General features: G+C 42.0%; 1 protein-coding gene across 12 annotated transcripts in view; it reads left to right on the top strand.

The window, feature by feature from the left end:
- The window catches only part of mcf2l2 (MCF.2 cell line derived transforming sequence-like 2), a 149,905-nt gene that overhangs the window by 119,710 nt on the left and 6,737 nt on the right, over positions 1 to 23,458 (top strand). For 4 of the 12 annotated variants that reach the window (XM_074636861.1, XM_074636864.1, XM_074636858.1 and 1 more), the window contains exons 26-34: positions 1,775 to 1,811; positions 1,980 to 2,077; positions 6,777 to 6,863; positions 9,325 to 9,417; positions 12,524 to 12,595; positions 13,050 to 13,160; positions 14,304 to 14,413; positions 16,269 to 16,384; positions 22,473 to 22,558. In XM_074636861.1, the coding sequence (XP_074492962.1) occupies positions 1,775 to 1,811; positions 1,980 to 2,077; positions 6,777 to 6,863; positions 9,325 to 9,417; positions 12,524 to 12,595; positions 13,050 to 13,160; positions 14,304 to 14,413; positions 16,269 to 16,384; positions 22,473 to 22,558 (810 nt within the window). Of the gene's footprint in view, positions 1 to 1,774; positions 1,812 to 1,979; positions 2,078 to 6,776; positions 6,864 to 9,324; positions 9,418 to 12,523; positions 12,596 to 13,049; positions 13,161 to 14,303; positions 14,414 to 16,268; positions 16,385 to 20,056; positions 22,918 to 23,458 lie in introns of those variants that run through there. The other 8 variants (XM_074636862.1, XM_074636860.1, XM_074636867.1 and 5 more) reach the window with 6 other exon arrangements.

Below are 23,458 nucleotides of genomic sequence, written 5' to 3' on the forward strand. Positions count from 1 at the left end.
AAGCAGCTTACGCAGTTGACGCTGCAGTTTGTGTGGTTTTATACGTGGAGATAACTCTGAGACACTTTTTGGTGTAAAAGAAGTCTATGCTCTGGAGGTCACAGCTGATCACTAAAACAATGGGTTTAGATCTTTTTGTATCCTGCCTTGTATCCTTCTCCTCTATGATTTAATATCTCCTTGTACTATTGTAGCTACTAGTTACTACCCCGTCCGGGACCAAACACCAATATAAGGACAGAGAATTACAAACAGGCCACAGCAGCCACCCCAAGCTTAACCAAGTAGTTTTAGTTGCTTAAGAGAAGACACTCCAGGTGAATAGAGTAAAAACTATAACTATAACTTTCCCCAGTTGATTACTGACATTAAGACAATTACTTGTTTTATTCATGATTTTGTTTAAATATGCAAATGAGGCAATATCTTATCAAATGAAATGTGAACATTGGATGAAGCCAGGTTCAACATGTTGACATATTAGGGTAAAATTTGTACCGGAGGGATTTTGAATATCTCTTTGTATTACTCCATAAATCAGAAAATACTACTAACTAGAATGGTACTCGGAGAGCGCAGACCTCCTCCAAGGTGCGTGCCTTTAAAAACAGATCACAGCTCACAGCTGGCGGTACCATGAGGTGGTTGGCTTATTATTAACACGGTGGGTTTCCGTGTAACGTATCGGCGGATGCCTCTCTCATTCAGCAGCCTTGTTATGTCTGTATAACGTTACACCACGTTGTCTCTCATCCCGTCATCTACCGCTTTGTTATTTCTCACCGCGGACGGACAGCAGCTCTCGCCGCACCGCGATGTCTCGCCACACATCCACACACGTATCTCCCTGCTCTCAGAAGGAAGAAAAAGGCAGGGTCATGCATCATCAACGCCTCATCAGTTACACTGCGCATGTGTAATACCCAGAGGTCTTAATGCTCAGGCTGATCGGAATTCAGGATCATGATCCGGATCGCCACCAAAATCCAATGGATTGTTCATTGTGCTACACTCCACCCCTCCAAAGAAATTCATTCAAATCCATCTCGGACTTTTAGAGTAATCCTGCTAACAGACAAACAGACAAACAAACAAACAAACAAACAAAACAAAGCCGGTGAAAATATAACCTACCTCCAAGGCCAAGGTAACAAGGCCTTTGGCCTTGGGGAAGGTAGTAATGCAGCCATAAAACACCCATTTTCTCCATGTTTTTAGTAGTAAAATGTTGTATAAATCAGGCTATGAATGACATCTGAACAAACGCCTCTGTAAAAACCTTCAGAATATACTGTAGATAGGAATGAAAGTGAAGGTTTGGTGGATGTTAGTGCTGCTGAAGTGGAAATTTCTGACTCAGAGTCTGAGAGAAAACAGCCTTTACAGATATGGATTGTAAAATTCACTACAGTTTGAAGACACTACAGGTTTAACTAATGGATACCACAATGAAACTTCCCCATTATCTAATGCTAACTGTTGGTGAATTCAGGAGAAATCTACAGATGCAAATAGACAAAGTAGTAAAATAAATGTTTTCTTTCCACTAGTCTGAGCGAAGACATGTTACGGTAGCTAAATCTAAAAAAAACATGTCTTGTGTCTCGTCTTAAGCTTCAGTAGACTTTAATCATTGAGGAGGAATATCAGAAAATGCTTGTATAAATAATTTCTGTGCCAGTCATATTGATCATGGTGGAAGGCATGGAAGAAGCAATGTTATGGTTTGATGAACAGTAAAACAGTAAAAAAAATTTCTCTGTTGTGTTCACAGAAGCCAGCCAGCTCAACAGCTACGGGCCCCCCATGAGGTGAGCAACCAGCTTCATCTAAAAAAAAAAAAAAAAGAAAAATGACCTGATGAATCTTCTTCACAAGCTAAAATAAAAAATAAAAATAAAAATTAAGTTGCAGACATCCTGCTTCAGCCATTTCATCCCAACTGATGTTACATGTCCCTCTGCTCCATGTTTCTCCAGGAATGTGCGTAAGATGGCGCTGAGACAGTCGGATTCATCGAGTCCAGAGTCGGGCTTCAGGAGAAGCAACCCCAGCCCTAATATGAGGCAGAAGAGAGGTGAGAGTTCACATGATGATCTCTTTTTACATTTCCTTTTGTTTTTGTTCTGCAAACATCCCCCATTACCCTCTGGAGTAAGAGGAATACACTGTAGGTGGGAGATGATGTGTGAACCCTTTACTGTGGCAACGTAGTGGAGAAAGAAATAAGAGGCCAGCACACGCTCACACACACACACACACACACCGACACACACGATCTCATCCAGAACGCTGTACTTCTGCACACACACACACACACACACACACCTCTTCCAATCCCTACTGCTTACATGAAGCTAAAGGTTAGGGACAGCTGACAGCAGCTGTTGTTTTTGGTCTCAGCCCTCTAATGGGTGTCTGGCCACTATTACAAAACGAAGTGTCCAAACCCATACCTGTCTGCTCACATCCATTCACACCTCCTCCTCCTTTCTCTCTTCTCTCCCTCTCTTCCTCTTTATCTCTCCTCTTGCTACTCTTTTTCTTTCAGTCCTCTTTATCCACTACCCCGTCTTCCCTTTCTTACTCTCTCCTTTTTTTCTTACCACACCATCTCCTCCTCTCCTTTCCCTCGCTCCATTCTGCCTCCTCACTCCCCTCCTTCCATCTCATTTCTCTTCCCTTCTTTCTCTTGACGATGCATCATCATCATACATCTCAGCACTGATCAGCTGCTTCACACTGATGATTAACACACACATCCTTGCATATTCAGGAAGCGATGGCTCGTCAGTTTGTACCAGACGTGTGACGCTGTGTGTTTGTGCCAAAGGTGTTAATTTTTTCCATTCTTCATCAAAGAGCAGGATCCTAGATTTACCATTTATACCTGATATTAAACTGCATCGTGATATACTACAGCAAGCCATGCAGTTACATCCTGCCTCAAACTGGTGATGTTTCAACCATAGACTATATATAGATGAAGTGGACGCAGTCACCGCGATGTCACCCATTGGTTTGCGGACTACGGTTTTGAAGCCTTGATTTTGGCTGTTGCCATCTTGTTTTCATCAGAAGTGACCATATTTGTACGAGAGGGGGGGAGCTGGGGAGGAGCGAGGCCTGGTCGGGGCAGGTACCATTAGCATAGCAATTTAAACGGGTGAATTATAGAAAAATTCATACAGTTGTCATGAATGGGAGATTTGGTATAGAGCCAAAATTGTATTTTTTTTGTACCAGGGCGAAAACTTATTTATTACTGCTGTAAAGTTGGGCATTTACACAGGGGGTGGGGGGTGAGGGGGGGGGTCTGTGGAGATTGACTCCGGAGGTTGCTGCTTGGTTTCAACCAGTGGTTTATCTGTTTGTGCTGAGTCATTCAGTGCAGGGATCTTCAAAGTCTGACATTGTGCCAGTGAGTTAGTTTTTTTGTAGGGATGCACCGATACCGATACCAGTATCGGATATCGGATATCGGGTCCGATACTGTGCTCATGTACTCGTACTCGCAAAATGGCTCCGATACAACGGCACCCATACCACTTTACGGCAGCGTGACGTTAACCTCTCGTCACCATCTTTCAGGTCCTATCACAGTCTCTCACGTTCCACCTCCCTGACGGTGTGGGCGAGACGGGCCGGTGGTGCGCCCGACCCCGCATGGCCGGGATCCCACCTCAACCGGCCACGCCGGCCCTCACTTTCATTGTGCCACGGGGTTTTTGCTTGCACCCTCTGACTTGCGCGTGCGTTAGACTTCTTGGTCCGTGTTTCAAGACGGGTCAGGTGGGTTGCAGGTATCGTCGCAGACCCTTGGCGCCTTTTACGTTGGCCGAGCCCCGCCCTGGGGGCACGACGCGGTTGGGACGCACTAAGGACAGTTTGCCCCCGGTCAACAGTCGCACCAGGTGCACGGGGCCTCGTCCTTCCCTGGCTGGGAGAGAGGGCGCAGCAAGCACTTTGGCCATGGCCCCGGGAAGCACCTTTCCAAGCCGACCTAGAGCCGACCGCGGCGCACCGCCTCGTATGCGGTACTCTCCAGCCTGCCGTGTGCTGCTCACACCCTCCAGCTGGCTGTTAACGAGGGTCTTTTGGCACAGATAAGTACTCGTATCGGTACTCGGGATCGGCGAGTACGCAAATGTAAGTATTTGTACTCGGTCGGAAAAAAAGTGGTATCGGTGCATCCCCATTTTTTAGGCTATGTATATTAACATTTTGGCAAATTAGCACCATTAAAGGTACGCCAAATGATCTATTAGCAGTTCCTGTGACAACAACCATCACTATATTATTTGATACCGAAAAAAAATTCTTGGCTTTCATTATGATGAAGATAAGAAGTAGTGGGTTGAATGTAAAGCATTTCTGATGCATGTGTGTGTGTGTGTGTGTGTGTGTGTGTGTGTGTGTGTGTGTGTGTGTGTGTGTGTGTGTGTGTGTGTGTGTGTGTGTGTGTGTGTGTGTGTGTGTGTGTGTGTGTGTGTGTGAGAGAGTGTGTGTGTGTGAGAGCGAGTGTTGACCAGGCTGACAGACAGCGAGGTCACTGCCCTTCAGCCCAGACAGGCACACACACACACACACACACACACACACAAACAGATGGACAGATAGAGTCTGACTGCATGTACAGATCAGAATACTGGAGGCTGAGAGACTTTCATGGATGAACAGAAGGTTTAAATGGATGAGTGTCATTCTTCTGTGTTGCCGACTGTTTCTACTTCTCCTCATATTCCTATGCGTATGTTAGCTGTTTTCTCCATTCTCTCTCTTGTTATACAAGGGTAAAGTGGTTCTCACTACTTCCTCCCAGCAGGCTGTTCCAGAGTCTGTATCATGAAGTTGTGATGACACCACAATATTTATAAAGGAACATTTACGTCATATCCAAATTTGACCAATTCACCAGTCCAAAATCACCGGTTTTAACCATTATTCCCAGTACGTTACATGGATCTATATTCAAGGATTGATCATTGTTCATTAGTCTTACATTGACATTGAAAAAGCTGTTAAATGGACCTTCAGTTAAGATTGCTTTCGTCCAGCTGTTCCTTATTTTTCTTTGGCTTGAAAACCACTATAGAACAAAGTTGCGTTTCTAACACCTTCTGTTGACATCGAATTCTTGTTTAGATTATTTGTCTTGTTTACTTTCTTTGATCAGATATTTCCTGATTTTACTGAGGAATTAGGAACATTTCTGATTTAAGACTATATTTTCTTAGGGGATGGGCAATATAAACAATTTAAACACCGATCGTGATAGAAACATTTCCTCTATAAGAAAATGTGAAACTTTGATTTACTGTTTGACAACATATTTAACGTCAGCTCAGCAGGTACAATACACAAAGAGCTCTTATGGATAAACAAGGTAACAAAACATGTGGTCATATGAATCCCTGTTTGTATGCAGTGGATGAGACTCAGACATGAAACAGATGGGTGATGGGTAGGCTGTTGTTGACTCTGCTGAAAACATGTGCCAACAAAGATCTAGAATACCACAAACTAAGTTAATCAGCTCACAACTCCATCACCCAATAAAGCATGCATGAGTACACGTGCACAATTTCAAACATCAGCAATTAGACCAACAAGCAGCAAGATATAGAAACAAACTACAACTTTACTAAATGCTATTTCCAGTGTGAACCCCTGTGCCTCACTTTAAAATAGTTGCTCTGATGTTGCTCAGTGCGTGGCTGAATTGCTGCGTGTCTCACATGTGTGGCGTCCACACCAGCAGAGTTTCTGCAGCTGCTACTGTCAGCCCTTTCTTTCTACATAGAGTTTGCCTTTCATAATGGCCATTTCATTTCTTTAGAAATGTAATTTATATTTATTTTAGACAGAGAAAGGTTAAGAAACGTGTGGTAATTTGTAAATAATAGTAACAATCCACAATTAAAACCCCATACTTTATTAATTCATGGATCCCTGCAAGTCACTGCATTTTATACAACATTGTCCTGGTAATATTTCAGAATAAAAGCCTTGGTTTTATTTTTTAAATTGGAGCAGGACAGTTTGGTACATTTTGAAAATGAAGAAAGGGTTAAAGGTCCCATATCGTTGTTATTTCAGGTTCATGCTCGTATTTTGCCTGAATATACCTGTATTCACCCTCCGTCTGAAACACTCCGTTTTAACACATTTCAATATAATTGCAACAGAATTGTGTTGCTAGGCAACAGCTTGGGTCCATGTTTACTTCCTGTCAGCTGATGTTATTTACATACACTGCAACAGGAAATAAACTGTGACACATTTAGAATCTTTACGTTTGAAACCGTGTAATGATCTATATATTGTGTATTTGTGACATCACAAATGGGTAGAAATCCTAACGGCTTATTTCAAACGCTCAATTTCTGAATACTGGCTGTGTGTGTTTCTCCGTATATTGAGCGTTTTGATAGTTTAACAGTATTTTATAGAGCACTTAAACCTGCTTTATAATATAAAAGACATAAAAAATTAACTTTTTACAATATGGGACCTTTAATATAGGAGCTGAGGTTGAACTTATACAATTTTTAGTTAGTCTGCCAACGTTCTGAATAGATCACCGATGCATTGCACAGTTTGGTACATTTTGGGAAATGAGGAAAGGGTTCAAACAACAACCAAACATACAAACTAAATAGGGTGTCGAAATAAGTGCTGTTTTGTCGTCATGTTGGCGTATAATATGGAACATGTCACGAGGCTTTCTCTTCTTCCTTCCCTGCTGCTCTGCTTCCTCCGGCTTTCCCACTCAGTCGATGCTTCAGCCGGCCAATCGGCTGCTAACGCTAGGAAACGCTTCACCTTGCAGGGGCTTTCCAACAGGAGGTCTCTTCAAGCAGGTAACAGTGATCATCATCATCACTGGCATCTTGGTCAACACCATCGCCCTCATGTTCTCTTCATCTGTTACTGCTGTCATCATCATCTTCATCATCATGATATAACCATCATCACCCCGAACAGCCGCGGTATCTACCTCGCCTCTGTCCTTTCTAGTTCAATCTCCATTTTCCAGTCACACATAACCGCTGTTGTCCTCTTCTTTTTCTTCCTCAAATGTTATAGATTTCTGTGCCGGCGGGCATCTCGTTGTTGTCTCTCCCAGCGACCCGCGGCGTGTCAGCATAATAAAGGCCACATCTCCCTCTGCTCCCCTTTCTCTGCTTTTATCTGTTCACGTCAGTATCCTGTGCCATCTGCCCGCGTTACAACAAGGAAACTGTGATTCAGGAAAGAGAGAGGGACAGAGTGCTGTCGAAGAGACGGCATATGAAGACAGGGAGACGGTAGGAAGATAGACAGATAGATGGAAAGAGAAGAGAATCTCCCGGTGACACCGTGGCGAGGCTAAATTCTGCGGCGCAGCACTGCGCTAAATGTCAAACTCTAATATTCGAGCCCTCTTGACATTTGGAAGCGCGTTAACATTTTTGGAGGACAGGGCCTTGAGTCCGAGTTCTGCTTTCCACGTCGCAGTAGTTGCGGCCAGTCTTCAAGCTGCACATGCCCCCCTACCCCCAATAAGACCGGTGAGGGAGGTTGAGCAGGAGGAAGGAAGTGAAAATGAGTTGTTGTAGAAGTTTGTTTCATGGAACTTCCAACTACAAATTCAAAGTGGAATGACCGTAAATTTCCCAGTAGTAGCCTTTATTTACCTCACAGAGGGAACCAGGCCTGATTATTGGAATCAGGCTTATTTTAGAGGCTGTCTCATAAATATATTTGATCATATTTTAGTAAGATGCCTACCTTTTTCTGATGTTTGCTGTTAATGCAAACTCAACACTTCCTCCATGTGTACCTATTGTCCTAATAAATACACTCTAGTGTGCATTTCATCAGTGTAACAACAGAGTTATGTCATTCTAAACACAGTGTTGATCCGCGTTGCATACCATACCGTAAAACATCAGCTCAACTCCGACGACTCCCCCCTCCACTGGAAGTTGTCAAATAAAAAGGCAAAATGCAGAAGAAAAGAATCTTTAAAAGAAAAGAAGTTTCTGTCCACAAATGTATTGCCTTTTTTGTTTGCTGTTAAGCTACCGTCAACGAAACTTTCTGCACATTTGTTTCACATTAAAAGCCTTGCACCTGCTCAAAGCGGCATGACTGGAAGGTTTTTAATATGAAACATCTGCATCGATGGTTGCATCCCTACATTTTTACAGCTTACAGATCTGATCACTTCCATTAGTGTACTACTACTACTACTTTTTCTGGAGATTTCAAGAGTTTGCGTTGGATATATGATTCAATGTTCCTCCCGCATACGACCACCTGTCATCACATGATCACAGTGGAATTTTTTTTTTGTCATAGTTTGTATTTTTCTTTTGTTTTTCATGCATCTCCTGCTTCCTCTTCTCCTCCTCCATTTGCTTGAACTGTTGCTATGTTTCATGGATTTCACTTGTGAGTCTCTCTTTTAAAGCAATTTGCAATGTTTGATAACAGTAGATAACAGTAGATAAGTTGCCATTAATATTATTATTATTATTACTGTATATAATTAGTTAAAGGTCCCATATCATGCTCATTTTCAGGTTCATACTTGTATTTTGTGTTTCTAATAGAACATGTTTACATGCTGTAATGCTCAAAAAACACTTATATTTTCCTCATAATGTCTGCTTGAATATACCTGTATTTACCCTCTGTCTGAAACGCTCCGTTTGAGTGCATTTCAAGGGAATTGCAACGGAATTGCGTTGCTAGACAACAGTTTGGGTCCATGTTTACTTCCTTGTCAGTTGATGTTATTTACATACACTGCAACAGGAAATAAACTGGGACACATTTAGTGTTTAAAACCGTGTAATGGTCTAAATATTGTATATTTGTGACATCACAAATGGGCAGAAATCCTAACGGCTTGTTTCAAACGCGCAATTTCTGAATACGGGCTTTGTGTGTTTCTCCGTATATTGAGCGTTTTGATAGTTTAACAGTATTTATAAAGCACTTAAACCTGCTTTATAATGTAAAAGACCTGGAAATCTCTCTTTTTACAATATGGGACTTTTAAGGTAGTAAAATCGTCTTTATGATTTGACTAAGAGGTTAAAAGCCTTGTGTGTCGGGAAGAGTGGGGTTAACCCAATAACCTCTTGCCTTCTTTTATTCTCTGTTATGCTTTCGCCTTGATTTTCTTTCATTTGAAATCTATCTAACACCCCATCTCTCTGTCCATCCTCCTCTGCTTCTTCATTTCTTCTCCCTTTACTCCGTTTCCCTCTTTCTTTCTATCTCTCCTTGCCGGTCTCTCCCTCCTTCCTGACTTCCTCTCTCCGGCTATAGAGCCTGCTGCTAAGGAGGCAGAGGTTACCCGCCGCTTCTCTCTCGCCTCCTCTTCCTCCACCTACTCCTCCTTCGCCACGCGACGCGCCAAAGGTACCCGACTGCCCGTCCAAAGTCTTCCTGCCTTCACGTTTTGCTATTTTTTTTATATTTTACTCTTTTTTTTTTAAACTATTCTGTTCACATTCACTAACACACACAGCAAACTAATGAATGTACACAAACAGGTAGAAAATGAATTATTACACGACATTGATTATTATTAGTTATTTCAGCGGTGCAGTGTTGAATAAAAGGGCGGATAAATTATGATTATTTTAATGCAAAGAAAGGCCACTCGGAACAAAATTATCCTTTGCTGTTGCCTTAAGTCCTTAAAGGGACTCTATGTAAGAATCAGAAATTGCTTGTTAACAGTGACACTTGTGGCCGTGAAGTCAATGACAGTCAGCGTCCTGTTCTGGGCGCTTATGCTCGTAAACGAAGGTCCCACCGGGAATCGAAGGCCCGGCCGATGATGATCCTAGTTTTCTCCCAATGTCGGTCACATTCCTGTTTTGCAAGACGGGCTTCACCAGATATAACTTTGTTGTTTTTGTCCTTCCGTGGAGTTTGTGTTGGGAGTCTGAGTTGTGGTGGGGGCTGGTCATTTTTTGGCGGTAATTGACTCCATTTCTAACCGAACGTTAGCTATGGTTGCACACTGTTAGCCCTGTTAAGTGGAGCTGAAAATAAAGACACTCGTGCATGACGTCACATCCGTTGGATTTTCCCAGTATAAACGGCCCGGGTTCATCACATTGAAAGCAGTCTACAAGCCGATAGAGGAAACCCAGAAAGTCACGGAAGGTCTAATTTTTTAGGTTAAGTTACAACCTGTTCACATACTGGCAATAAAAACATACAGTCCCTTTAAGTTTAAATCTGCAACATCATACACATCTCTAAATGACATGCACTGTGCTCTCACTTTGATGTGAGTTTTGACTGATTGTGATTTCAGTCGGACTGTAAAGACAACAACCTATCGTACAGTAAGGTTTACACAGTATGTCGCTAAGAAATTTGATTTATATTCAAAGTTCATTTTGAGGTAGAAAACTGTGTTGACACCGAGCTTCCAATTAAAAGATGAGAACACAGTGTTTGCCCTTCAGTGCATCGTTTTTCAACCAGCGCTTTGCAATTTCAGACATTTTCATGTCAGTCATGACCAAAACACACACTCACAAATTGAAATTGTTTGTATGTGTGTGTGTACATATATAGAGTAAATCTTATTACCTTCTCCCCATTTACTGCTATCTTGAAATGTATGAGATGCATAAAGAAAGTCAATTTGCTGAGAATGAAAACAATGTTAAAGGGGAAAAAAGGCTGCAAATGAGCAGACATGCATATTCTTTTTAAAAAGCGACAGCAAAGGAAATACGAATTTTGATAAGCTGACATTTGGAACACAGGGTGACATTCAAAGTAGACAGTAGAAGTGCAATTTACTGTAGGAATATAGATGAGAAGTTCATTTTCAACCAGGCAGAGGCAGGGGAGGAATTAAAAAAATCAGAAGAGAGATATTGAAGTTGAACTATTTCCACTCATTCGGTTCTCTGCTTTTATTGTTTTTTTTCTCCACTCATGCAATCGACAGTGTTTCAATAACGTCCTCAGTGGAGTTGTGAATGTGGCACTACTGTACCTATACAATATGCTACATGTATGCACACCATTCGAATGTTATCAGGCCGTTAAATTGGCATTATCGCTCGCTATAATCAGGGGCGCCTTAATGTGACTTGAGGCCCAGGGCCCTCCCCTCCCTTCACAGTATACCACGCCAACTTAAATTCTGAATATTATATTAAATGGAGAGCCCTCCTCGTCAGTAAACAGAATATGAATCTCATCATTATAAGACAATATACGTCAACACTAAGCTATAGGTTATTGAGCCAAGTAGTCCTGTGTGCACGGTGGCAACATGAGAAGATCAGTCTTTTCAATTAAACTCTCACAAACATCACCGGTAAAGAACCGGTATAAATGTGGGGTGGGGGTTTGGGGGGTCCTCCCAGGTTTTTTACCTAAAACTATGTAATTTGACATCATTTTGGGCCATTATTATTATTACTATAGATAACACCCAAAGGGTTTAAAAACAAAATAATTGTATTATTTACACACATCACAGCCTTCATTTGAACATTTAATTCTTCTGGCAACGTTTTCCATGTAAAATCACATTCTGTAAATCAATAGAGCAGATTCAGAAAACTTTGAATGAATGTATCATTAATATATTTTATTAATATATAAGATATTTATTCTAGCCTACAGCCTACACCCTGGGTTCCCAGCTCCAGACCTCCAGACCCCCCCCATACCTGCCCATTTCCCAGCTCTGCTCTAGCACACCTGATCCAACAGTAAGAGCTGCTGAGTTGCATCAGGCGTGTTCAAAACACAATGTGATGACTATGTTATTAACTACAATCGTTGTGTTATTGATTTATTTTCCACTGCTCGATGACAGCAGTGCATATACGGTAGATGTGCTACATTGAAAACTCATGCTATGGATTAGAACATTAACGTTCATAACACAGGCAGTCTTGTGGTACTTATTCAGTAACTAGGCAACCTAACGTTTATTTGGCACTCAGTTAGTGTGATGAACACCGTTTTATCGGTGCTTATCATCGCGCATTAATAGACAAGTGGTTCCGCCCAGGCATTCTAACTCAATAACTGCAAGGTGACCCGCTCTCGTGGACATGTATCGATACATTACAGCGCCCTCGTTCTCACCCTGAGAATTTGTGGTGAACCTCAGTATTCCAACTCTCATGATGGTCATTAATTAAGACAAAGATTAACAGTCATTCAACTGCAAAAAAAAGTGATAAGAGACCTGAGAACACTCCTTTGTTCTTGATATCTTCCTCTGTGTACCAGATGGCAATCATTGCATGAGAATTGAGGCTCTTTTCATTAATGATCTGAATAAAGTCATAAGGAACATTTACTGTAAGAAACAGACACCAGTGTCTAAATGATAGAAAGCCTTTACTTTAACAGATGGAAGATCAATGTTACAGATTTCATGTCTAAAGGGGCTTTTGGGGGGGTAATGCCGTGTGTCTGCCTTCTTTTTTAAAATGTTGGTATCTAATTCAGCATGTTGTTTCCCCCCGGCCAGGTCCCCTGTCTGCTAACACAAAGAGCAAGAGACATGAGATAAAGAGTGATCCCACTCCATTTGGTTATGAAGGTACATGTACATGCATAGATGTGTCCTGTCTGTGATGTACAGGCTCTGAGCATGCTGGGCCTTTCTAGCGTTTTGTATGATTAATCAGGCACGACTTATAGGTGTGATTTCTTTATTTGCCGACGATGTGTATGTATGTATGTGTGTGTGCACATATTTATGTGTTCGTTCACTTCCATTTCTTGCCTGCTGTGTCGACTTGTGATTTGTGATGCGACACTTCAAAATGCATGAGATAAAGTGTGTCGGTGTAGTTTTGGTGTGGTGAGGGGTTTTGTTGGGTTTTTGATTTCTGCATGGGTAGTAGAGTTGCACAGCTTTCTTGCCTGGATAGACTGAATTTGATTTATACATCAGGACCCTCACGTTTTTAAATGTTGTTCGTGGTTGACGTTGTTGAGTGGCAACCGTGATTGAAAAAGGTTGGTATATAAAGCATTTGGCTTCCCTCCAGATACTTTGCGCGGTGCTATGGCTGCGGTCAGGAAACGTCAGAGCATGACTAGCAGCACTGCGAACGCTGCTGTCGCCACCTCGGCTGTCTCTAGATCTGCCTCCCAACCAGGTAACGGCACAGAGAAGGACTCCTCTCCTACAGTCATTGGTGTGATTTGAGTTTGGACAAGTTGCTGTTGGTTTTGGTTAATAATTTGGTATTGGGCTCATTGTGTTTCATTTTTCTTCTGATGTGTAACTTCAACTTCTTTCTGCAGGATGTTCATTTCTACCCTCAGATTGGTCTTACATTATGGGGTCATTTTACATTAATCGGAGTATGCACAGCTGCACGTAAACGGGAATATGAGGGGAATATTCATTAGCCATGTAATCAGCTTAGTAGGAATATTGTTTTTTCGGAATAAGGGCAAAAAAACGGAATATTTGGAGCATGTAAACGTAGTCGGTGTTCTTTTCGGTCCTCATACCTGAACAACAAAATCGATCGTTTGTCAGTGCCATCCAAGGTGACCCAAATGACTGTTACACACCTAACCCTGACTCTATGGTGACGTTCAGGGTTCAGAGTTTAGAGAAAGATCGTAGTCATCATGGTTAAAAGAAAGCTTTGACCGTGGTCTCCGGTGTCATATTCTGCCTTTTGCTTAAAAACCTTCGGCTTCTGTGATAATTACATGCAAAGCAAATATGCTGTATAGTTCTGAAATTCTTGCACACAGACGCCTTCGTTTATTATCTCTTGTTGCCACCAAAGTTTCATCAGGAAGCTTAGATGGAGCTTTTACTTTTGGCATGAACTCTTCCTTCAAAGTTAGGAATTATCATTAAGTATTCTACAAAAGTGAGCTCGGCCACGTCTCTGTCACGCCTTTAGGATCAGTTAGTAAGTATTACGGTCACTCCGTGTGTGAGAAGCTTGGCTATACAGCTTTCATCATTGCAAACAGGCTCATCAAGCTTTCATGATGATGTTAAGGCTGCATTCACACCAAAAACGCCGGTCCTCCCGTTCATTTTAATGTGGGTAGTGCGTTTAGCATGTGGCGGTGGGGAGGCCCGCGGTGAAAAATTTAAATATACACCACCACATAACGCCTGATTTGATGTGAATGCAGCCTAAGATAAATTACTCAAGTGCACATTGCTTTCCTGTCAATGAAGTACCATCACCTACCAGGTGGAATAGTAATACCCCCTCCTTGTTTATGAGTACATTTTGTGGTTAATATTGTGTATTGCTTCCCCTCAGGCTGGGCCCAGCAGCGTCTCCCCTCCATGGACACAGATGACTTTGAGACGATCCCCTCCAGTGCAGAGGAATCCTCCAACTCTTCAGAAGAGGAAGGCAACAATAAAAATGTAGGAAAGTTTAACCCGGAGCATTACTTTCTAAAAATGTATTTAATAGTGAAACAAAAACAAATAAATAATTTTCTTCTGAATTAAAACAAGATATGAGCTCAATACCACTCAACATTGTCAAACCGTCGGCATGTAAATGGAGCTCGACCGTGCTGGGTCACGTCAGCTCATCACATTCTATGATCACCCCCCCCGACAGCCCTCCTCCTCTCATCCCTCGTTTCCTCTCCGCTCATCCTTAACTTTCTCTTCTTCTCTACAAAATCCCAGCCTGATCCCCGCTGCTTAATTATTTCCCGTGGACATGTGTCTCATTAGCGGCGGGCACTTGACGACTTGACATTTAAGAAGCGAGGGAGGAGAGGCGAAAGATGAGGAGTATTAGAGCTGCACAGGTCTGCTGGGCACGACAGCCTCTCCAGATCCATTATAATCCACGCGATGTATCGTAGATAGCAACACTCACGTCAGTGGCGCACACACAGGCACACTCTTTCAAGGAATTTACATTTTTGCATTACATTAAAATATTTGTGTTTATGAACTGGAAAAAAAAATATTAATCCCGTTTGTGGATGCAATTTGGAACAGTTTTTATTAATTTTACACATTTTATTTTTCAACAGCTACTTGCTCCAAACCCTGGAGGTCCTGATATATGAATTATTAAAATGTTATAATTAAAGGGACTATTTGTAACTTTCAGAAATGCTTCTTAACAGCGACACCTGTGGCCGTGAAATCAACGAAAGTCAGCGTTGGGCTCGCGCTTGCTCGCTCTAAATATACCTGAACGAGCATCGCTCAAAACAGTGAGGCGACACACGTCAGCTAAAACCACAATATCACTCTATATTTCAGCTGCTTGGCAGTAATGTTAGCTGACCAGACGAAGGTCTGTCCATGAACATGATTTAGATCTGATCCTAGTGTTGGCTTTTCCTGCCTAAGTGCAGGCTGAAGCAGCGGGGCTCTGCAGCGTGTCTCCTCTGCTCTCTCCGCCCGCAGCCGGAGAGAGCAGAGGAGACACCGGCACCCGGTCGGTAACGAGAGGGTAACGTAACTCTCTGAAGAGCTCCGTCACTTCACAAGACACGGGAAAGCTCTGTTGGTCTGGAGGAGCTGCAGCATTTATTTCTGCACAAACGTCCCCTGTGCATTCACTAGATATTCTCAGAGCTAAACTAACTCTTCTGCAGTGTGGAGTGAGCGCGCGTTCACGTCTAGAGGTGGAGCGAGACAGCGAGGACGCGCTCGCATTCTGAGTGAAGGACAGCAGGCAGAGGAGACGAGGCTCCAGTCACACGCGAGCGCGCATATGCGAGCGCGCATATGCGAACGCGCATGTGTGGCGACCCGCTACATTTATACGCTTAAAAAGTTACAAATAGTCCCTTTAAATTATAACATTAACATGATGCTGTTTGAACAAAAGTTTAACAGGGAGAGTAGAGGGAAATTTATAACATTCTAAAAATGAACCAACATTTTCACCAGAATGTGAAGAGGTTACAGCGATGGCATTACGTCAAAGACGATATCTACTGATATTAGCATGCTAACCAACTTGCCCCGGCCCCGTCCTGTCTTGTAATACCACTTGTACCTCTGAGAGGTGATAGTGAGTCACTGTAGCGTGCAGTCCAGATGGACTGCAACAGAACGTTTGCTGACCCGGTGGGGTGTAGGGTCCAGTCCCCCAGGATCAAACTCCCGGTGGGACTGCAAGCAAGCAAGAAAGAAACATTTTTAGCATTAAGATTGAATGAATACAGGCAGTTTACGTTTCTGGAACCACATCCAAAATGGACTGGCTACATCCACAGTTTGACTCAGTCATTTCTTTCCGCAGGGTGACAGCGGTCGTTTCCGGGTGCAGCTGACGTACGAGTCTCGTGAAGCGCGAGACCTCTCTCTCGGTACGGGTGACCTGGTCCAGTTTCTGGAGGAAGCGGAGAGCGGACACTGGTGAGTTCCAGTTGACTCCTCTGTAGAAACTGTGGGTTAGTCAGTCAGCTCATCATTGTTCCTCTGTACTGGTCCATTGTTTGGTCACAGCTCCCCCTGACCTACTGTAGCTGTATATCTAGCTAAGTGTGTCCCCCATATGCCAACACGTTTTGTTCCTAAATAATGGTGCGAGAACACAAACCTACCAGTTTGTTCTGAGTGCAACAAGAGCAAGCATCTCACAAATAAGGCAAAAATAAACATTATACTTAATTTAGGGTACTCATTCACTCTGTGTGTCCTCAATAAACTAGGATTGTAGTGCAAGTTCTCTATTTCCATTCTCATTAATCGAATGTGTTTGTTTTTAGTTCTCCTACTGTAAGGAGTTTCTTTATTTTGGCTCATCATTCTTTGCAGAAGACTTCTTTATTGTTTTCTGCTTACTTTTACATTTGTTCCTTAGTCCCTGTATACTCAGCATTTCATCATTGAAAACTTAAAGGTTCCATATCATGCTCATTTTCAGGTTCATACTTGTATTTTGTGTTTCTACTAGAACATGTTTACCTGCTGTAATGTTCAAAAAACCCTATATTTTCTTCATACTGTCTGTCTGAATACACCTGTATTTAACCTCTGTCTGAAACGCTCCGTTTTAGTGCATTTCAACGGAATTGCAACAGAATTGCAACGGAATTGCGTTGCTAGGCAACAGTGTGGGTCCATGTTTACTTCCATTCAGCTGATGTTATTCACATACACTGCAACAGGAAACAAACTGGGACACATTTAGAATGTTTAAGTTTAAAACCGTGAAATGTATATTTGTGACATCACAAATGGACAGAAATCCTAACGGTTTGTCTCAAACGCACAATTTCTGAATTTCTGTGTGTATTTCTCCGTATATTATTATTATTTGATAGTTTAACAGTATTTATACAGCACTAAACCTGATTTATTATATAAAAGACATAAAAATCTCACTTTTTACAATATGGGACCTTTAAGGGCTTATTAATATCTGCATACTTGATTCTTATGATTGGCTGTGGTCTTTTTACTCAGAACAGAATCAAGAAAGGGCTTGATATGAAAATAATATTTGCAGACCTTTTACATGCACAAAAAGATGATATAACACACTAAAGGAAAGAGGGAAAGCACAAATAAGTCCTCTTTAAATTTCAGAGGTGTTCTGGTATATCTCATGATCAATATTAGGAAGTGTGTTAAACAGGGGAGGTGGCTGGTTGGTTGGTGGGTGAGCTGATGTTCCAAAAGAAAGTACAGGCCACAAGTTTTAGAAGTTAGCATCTGGTGAAGGAATCACTGACTCATTGGCATTCATCAGCAGCCCTATCAACCACCTGCAGCTGTGTTATGGTAATTTTCTGCTGTGGGAAAGCTCAATGGGCCATATTGGTGTCGATGTTTCACCAGAAATGACCCTAATGGCACTGTGTGCTACCTGCTGCTCCGTTGTATAGAATGCACCAATCATCCAGCTATCGGCTCATTGGAAAATTGCATCATCGTGTGCTTTCATTCGTGCATCATTTGGCATTAAAATGATGCAGTAGATTGCAACAGACTCAATACCAACACATTTCTACAGAGCTTTAATTTGAATTTACAAAACGGCAGCGACATCAGCACAAATTGTGACATTGACATTGCTTTAAGTACAAAATCCTTTGATTGTCTGTCCTCCCTACTCTGCATGGAGAAAGAAATACAGTTGGGATTAGATCCAGAGTTGTATTACAAATTCAAGGTGAATTTTGAAATGTCAAACTATCTGTCAGTGTTGCAGAGTGATACTCACTTCAACAGTTTTTTTTCATTGACAGAACAGGAACAGGTTTGTTAACTTCGTTGGATGAATTTGCGGGTTGTAAAATGTGCATGTCAGATACATAAATGTGGAGGTGATCGAACGAATCTCACAAATGTCTGTCGACAGCAAACGTTGAGAATTACGTGACGAGCTCCTCAGAAAAAGCAGCCGCAGTCTGCTTCTGCTCGGCTGCTGTTTGAAGCATGACTGAAGCTTTTACAGAACAAAGATAAGTAGTGCTGCCTGGGTCACTTTTCTTCTCACTTTACTGCTGCGATGGTGACTTACCAGTAATTATGTTTCTTGTGGTTCTCGCTGATGAGTGTGTTGATGAATGTCTCATGCTGTTTCAGCAGTTTTTCCACTTAAATATCAGACAAAAGATTTTTGCAAATCTAATTCTCGTTAAATCAAAGTGAAAGTACTTGAAGTACTACTGCCTTACCGGTTTTTACTGTTAAATCTTGACTTTTCCCAAGTCCAACCATGGCCCTAACCCAATGTATAACCTAAAGCATTTGATTGGTCAAGCTGGTTGAGGGCGGTTTACAGCTGAGGAGGTCTGTGAGGCTCAACTCTGCACAAAAATGTTGCTTTCTTCAAGTCAATAGTACAATCAAAGCAAACGTAAAGTGTAAATGCAATTTAGTTTTCAATCCACATACAACAATTCTGTGAGAGGAAATGCGTAATTGCTTGGCAGCCATTAGCCAATTAGCAAGCTAAGCTACTAGCATACGGTGACCAGACGTCACGGTTTCAAGCTGACATGTCCTGAGTCCCGACAAATATCTGTAAAACACCCAAATGTCCCGGTTTTCAACAGTCACTAACAAATTGTCCCGAATTCAGGGTGTACTTGCCTACATTTGAGTCGGGCAGAGTATCGAACCTCAATACCTTTTTGGTACCAACCGAAATGTGTTTTTTTTAGCACAGAGCACTGAGCACCGAATGTTGGCATAAAATGTCTGGTCAGATTCTGAATTTTGTTTACCTATTCTTTGATCTGAGCTGAAATCAAATTTTTAGACTATTTTATTTAGACAACATTTAACATTTGTAAAGTCTAGCTACATCTGTTAATTGAAAAAAATATTTTGTAAAACATGTTAATTTCGCTCAGGTACTGACAATAGTATCATTTTGGTATCGTCCTGACACTCTGTATGTACCCTGTAACAGACAACAGCCAACCCGTCCACGTTGTACTCTGCCTCCAGCCTGATGCACGACCCTGAAGAGCATTAACGGATATAGAAAATAGATGGATGGACCTCACAATATAAAGCGGTGCAATATAACAACACCATAACCTTCAGCCTCATATATCGAGTTGAATCCATCCTCTCTGACAGAGTATCGAGAGAAATCAAACATTACGCTTCAGAGAGGCAGCATTTGATGCAGAGCTGTTGTGATGAATTGTGTGAGATTGTATCAGCGTCGATGCTATGATGTAGTTTTGCATAAGGAAAGACTTTTTTTTCTCCACTTCCTCCACTGTTATCTGTAATCATTACCCATGCCATGCTTTCCCTGGTTAAAAGTCCATCTTGAGTTTGGTCCACATTAATCATCTCAGCCTGAGAAAGGGAAATGAGACTCGTGTGCAACAGCTGTCCTGTTTTCTCTCCACAAGGATTAAAAGCTCAGTGTGGCTCGTTTGGAATTAAAATTTCATCCACTATAACATTACTCCGATGAAGCGGTGTCAGATACAACAACAGAACGTGTGACTAATATTCTATCGCCAAATCAAGGCAGGAAAACGAAATGGCTCGAGATGAATAATAAATCTTGGTTTCATTCACCACCACACCACCCCCATCTGTCTTTTTCACCAGAACAACAGAGGCTACTGTCTTTATGGAGAAACAGCCTCTGGAATCCACCGCTGAAGGAGTGGTTTGGTCTAACGCAAGTTCTCTGCATTTAGAAGTGACTAATACTCTAGTACAGTGGTTCTCAAACTTTTTACACCATGTACAACCTCAGAAAATATTTGACTCTCCAAGTACCACCATTATGACCAGGGGGGTGGGCAATTATTTTTCCTGGGGGGCCACATGAGGAACCCAGATTGTTGCCGGGGGCCAAAGAAATTCTGTCAGATGTAACCTCTACTTTATCACTAGATTAATTTATAGAAAACATACTGCGCACTTATTTTTCAGCATTTATTATACTGAAAATCACTCCAAATAGCATATTATTAATAAGAAAATTACATTATATGCAGGAGTTTTTGAACCGTACAGGACTGACTGTTTTGGGTAGTAATGTTTCCATTAACAAAACTTAACAAAACAGAGAATCCCCTAGCATGCCAAATATAAAAACATGCACTGCAAGTCCAAAAAGCCCTATTTTTCGAGGCAGGGAGGGTACTCAAAGTACTGAACTGTACTTTGTTATTGTCATCTATAGTGGTTGTTTGCATAAAAACACACAATTCAAATGATTATGATTATTTAAGTATTTGCTTCGATTAAAAAAATCTTGTCAAGCTGCTTAGAGGTAGTGTTAGGAAGTTAATCAGGTCATAATTCTCTCTCTATTATCTATTTTATATTGATGTGAAAACATCTCCTTCAAACAACTTGATTTATTCATTCATTTTCCGAGATTACATTTGAACACATCATAACGTTGTAATTTACCTTTGCCCAATAGTCATTTTTCCTGAGCCGACTTTGAACGCCTCATAACAATAACTCAATGGCACCTTAACGTTCGTGTCTCTGGTATTTAGCCAGTCAGGACTGTGCTGCCAACCGGCTGCTAACAGCTAACGTTACTAACTCTCCTCCTGCTGATTTCAACACAGATTTGTTGCTCACAGTGTCGCTTTATTGGGGAAAAATAAGGTGCACCCCTCAGGTTTAGTAGCGCCATGCTGTTGAGCGCTTTTTTTTCTCTTCACCGTGTCTCCAATGCCAAACAAACTGTAACATGAGAAAGCGTGCATATGCGTCATTGTGCATGCGTAACTGTGGGAAAGCATCAATACAGAAGAATCGATAGTCAGAGATTAGCGTACCACTAGAGAGAGAGCACGCGTACCACCAGGGGTACGTGTACCATAGTTTGAGAACCACTGCTTTAACAGATAAAAGCTCCACTTGCTTTGAATATGCTCATTTTTCATCAGCTCATTCATATTTCAGCTCTTAAAACCGTCTCCCGCCGTCTGCATCTGTGGGTTTTTGCTGCCAAAAGGTCTCACTTGCTCACGCTTGTCTCTCCTCCTCACTTGAGGAAAATTAAGAATTCATAAGTCTTCCCTTTCTTCTTTAGCTTTTTTTGTTGGATCAAAGTGTAACTGTATATAACTTAAATACAGAATAGGACTGATGAACTGCGTGCTGCTGTGTGTGTCGTATAGACCCTCATTATATATGCTGTGTGCACGTGCATGGGTGTGATAAAATATGGACGTAGTCTCCGTGACGTCACGCAGAGGTTTCTGAAGAACCGTTGCGAAGCTTAAAGTGGGCGGCTCTGGCCATCGCCGTCGGTGACGAAGCAAGTCCTAGACGGTGGGCCGAATGCGCTTTACGTGTTGTTGATAGATCTCCATCGATAGAACAAACCATTTTTTATCTATGATATTCATATCAGTACTTAACAGGTGTAACGTCAGGCTGTGTTGAAGACCACGGGCATACCTGATGGATCTTTGGAAATATTTTCGGCCGATGAGCACGTCACAGTTTAGGAGGGTTAATACACGCCTCCTCCTCGGTCCGTCTTGATATGCGCCTCGGCGACTCCAGTGCATCAATACATTGTTTTCCAGTCGCAACCGCGCCTCATTTTCAAACTGTATCATTTGCCTTGAGTGAAAAATTGCTACGAGGTAAAAAAAAAAAAAGATGACCAGGGCCAAGATCAAGCCGCGTAGTTTTCCCTCCATTGTTGCGTTCTGGAAGTCTGCTCTTCTTTGTTTACTTCCTGGAGTTTTCCAGCATGGAAATTCTTACCAATTAGAGAGCAGTTTCTTTGCGCACCAAATTTTTGGTCCGTTTGTAAATGCTGCCGTATGAACACATACCAAATTCGAGGCAATATGCAGCATGGTAACAATTTGGTCCCTGATTCAGACCAGAGCAAACGAACTACAGTTGTGAAAACGCTCTGTTTCTAGAGAGCAGTCACATCAGGCTTGCCTATATGGAAGTTGTGTTGTCTACCTGCTGTGGTGCGTTTTGATGTTTGATCCAGAACTTTCTTTCTCATAAGTTGTGTCTCATGTTCTAGGCTAGTCAAGAACCTTTTAACAGAGGAGACAGGGCTGGTCCCGTCCAGTATACTGCAGACAGCGTCTGAAGGAGGTCACTCATTACGTAACACTGCTACTTCTCACTAACCACTGGCAGCCTCGCTGTAACACACTCCATCACACAGCCACTCCTCCCTCCGCTCCTTTACTCCAACTTCGTCGATCGCTCCCTAACCTCGCTCTCTCACACGGCAGTTGGGCCGGGAGGGATCGGCAGGGATCGTGTGGCCTTGGGCGGGCCGCTGCTCTGGGAGAGGGAGGGAGTGTTGGGGGGGTTCGGGTTGGACGGAGCGGATGGGGATGGACGAGCTTTGGCTTGTTGAGTTGAATAATCAGAGCATGATGTCACTGATCGCAGCATGTTCCCTCTACTACTACTCTCTCTCTCTCTCTCTCTCTCTCTCTCTCTCTCTCTCTCTCTCTCTCTCTCTCTCTCTCTCTCTCTCTCTCTCTATTACAGATGCTGGGAGTGGACATATGACATAGGAAGACAAAAATCTACTTTGAGGCCAAGATTTATTATCTCAGATTGTACAAGACGTGTGTCTTGTTTCCTCATTTTAAGAAAAAAGTGTGCTCAAAAATATTTTTGTCATATCATTGTCAAATAATCACCCCACAACCAAAATCAATTGATCATATGATCAAGTCAATATCAATCAATCAATCAATCAATCAATCAATCAATCAATCAATCAATTAATCAACATTTATTTGTATAGCCCTTTACAATAACCAAAAGGTACCCAAAGTGCTTTACATTAACATCAAGAAATGACAGGAATAAAAACACAACATATCATAAAATCGGAAAAAGGTCCATAAAAAGCGTAAGGAAGATGTCACAGCGCTACTAGGTATTAAAAGCCAATCTATATCAAAAAAGTCTTGAGCTTAGATTTAAAAAGTACTAGGTCAGTGATAGTGCGTATATCAGGGGGGTAACTTGTTTCATAGTTTAGTA

This window comes from Sebastes fasciatus, chromosome 5, assembly GCF_043250625.1.
Source record: "Sebastes fasciatus isolate fSebFas1 chromosome 5, fSebFas1.pri, whole genome shotgun sequence".
Classification (NCBI taxonomy): domain Eukaryota; kingdom Metazoa; phylum Chordata; class Actinopteri; order Perciformes; family Sebastidae; genus Sebastes; species Sebastes fasciatus.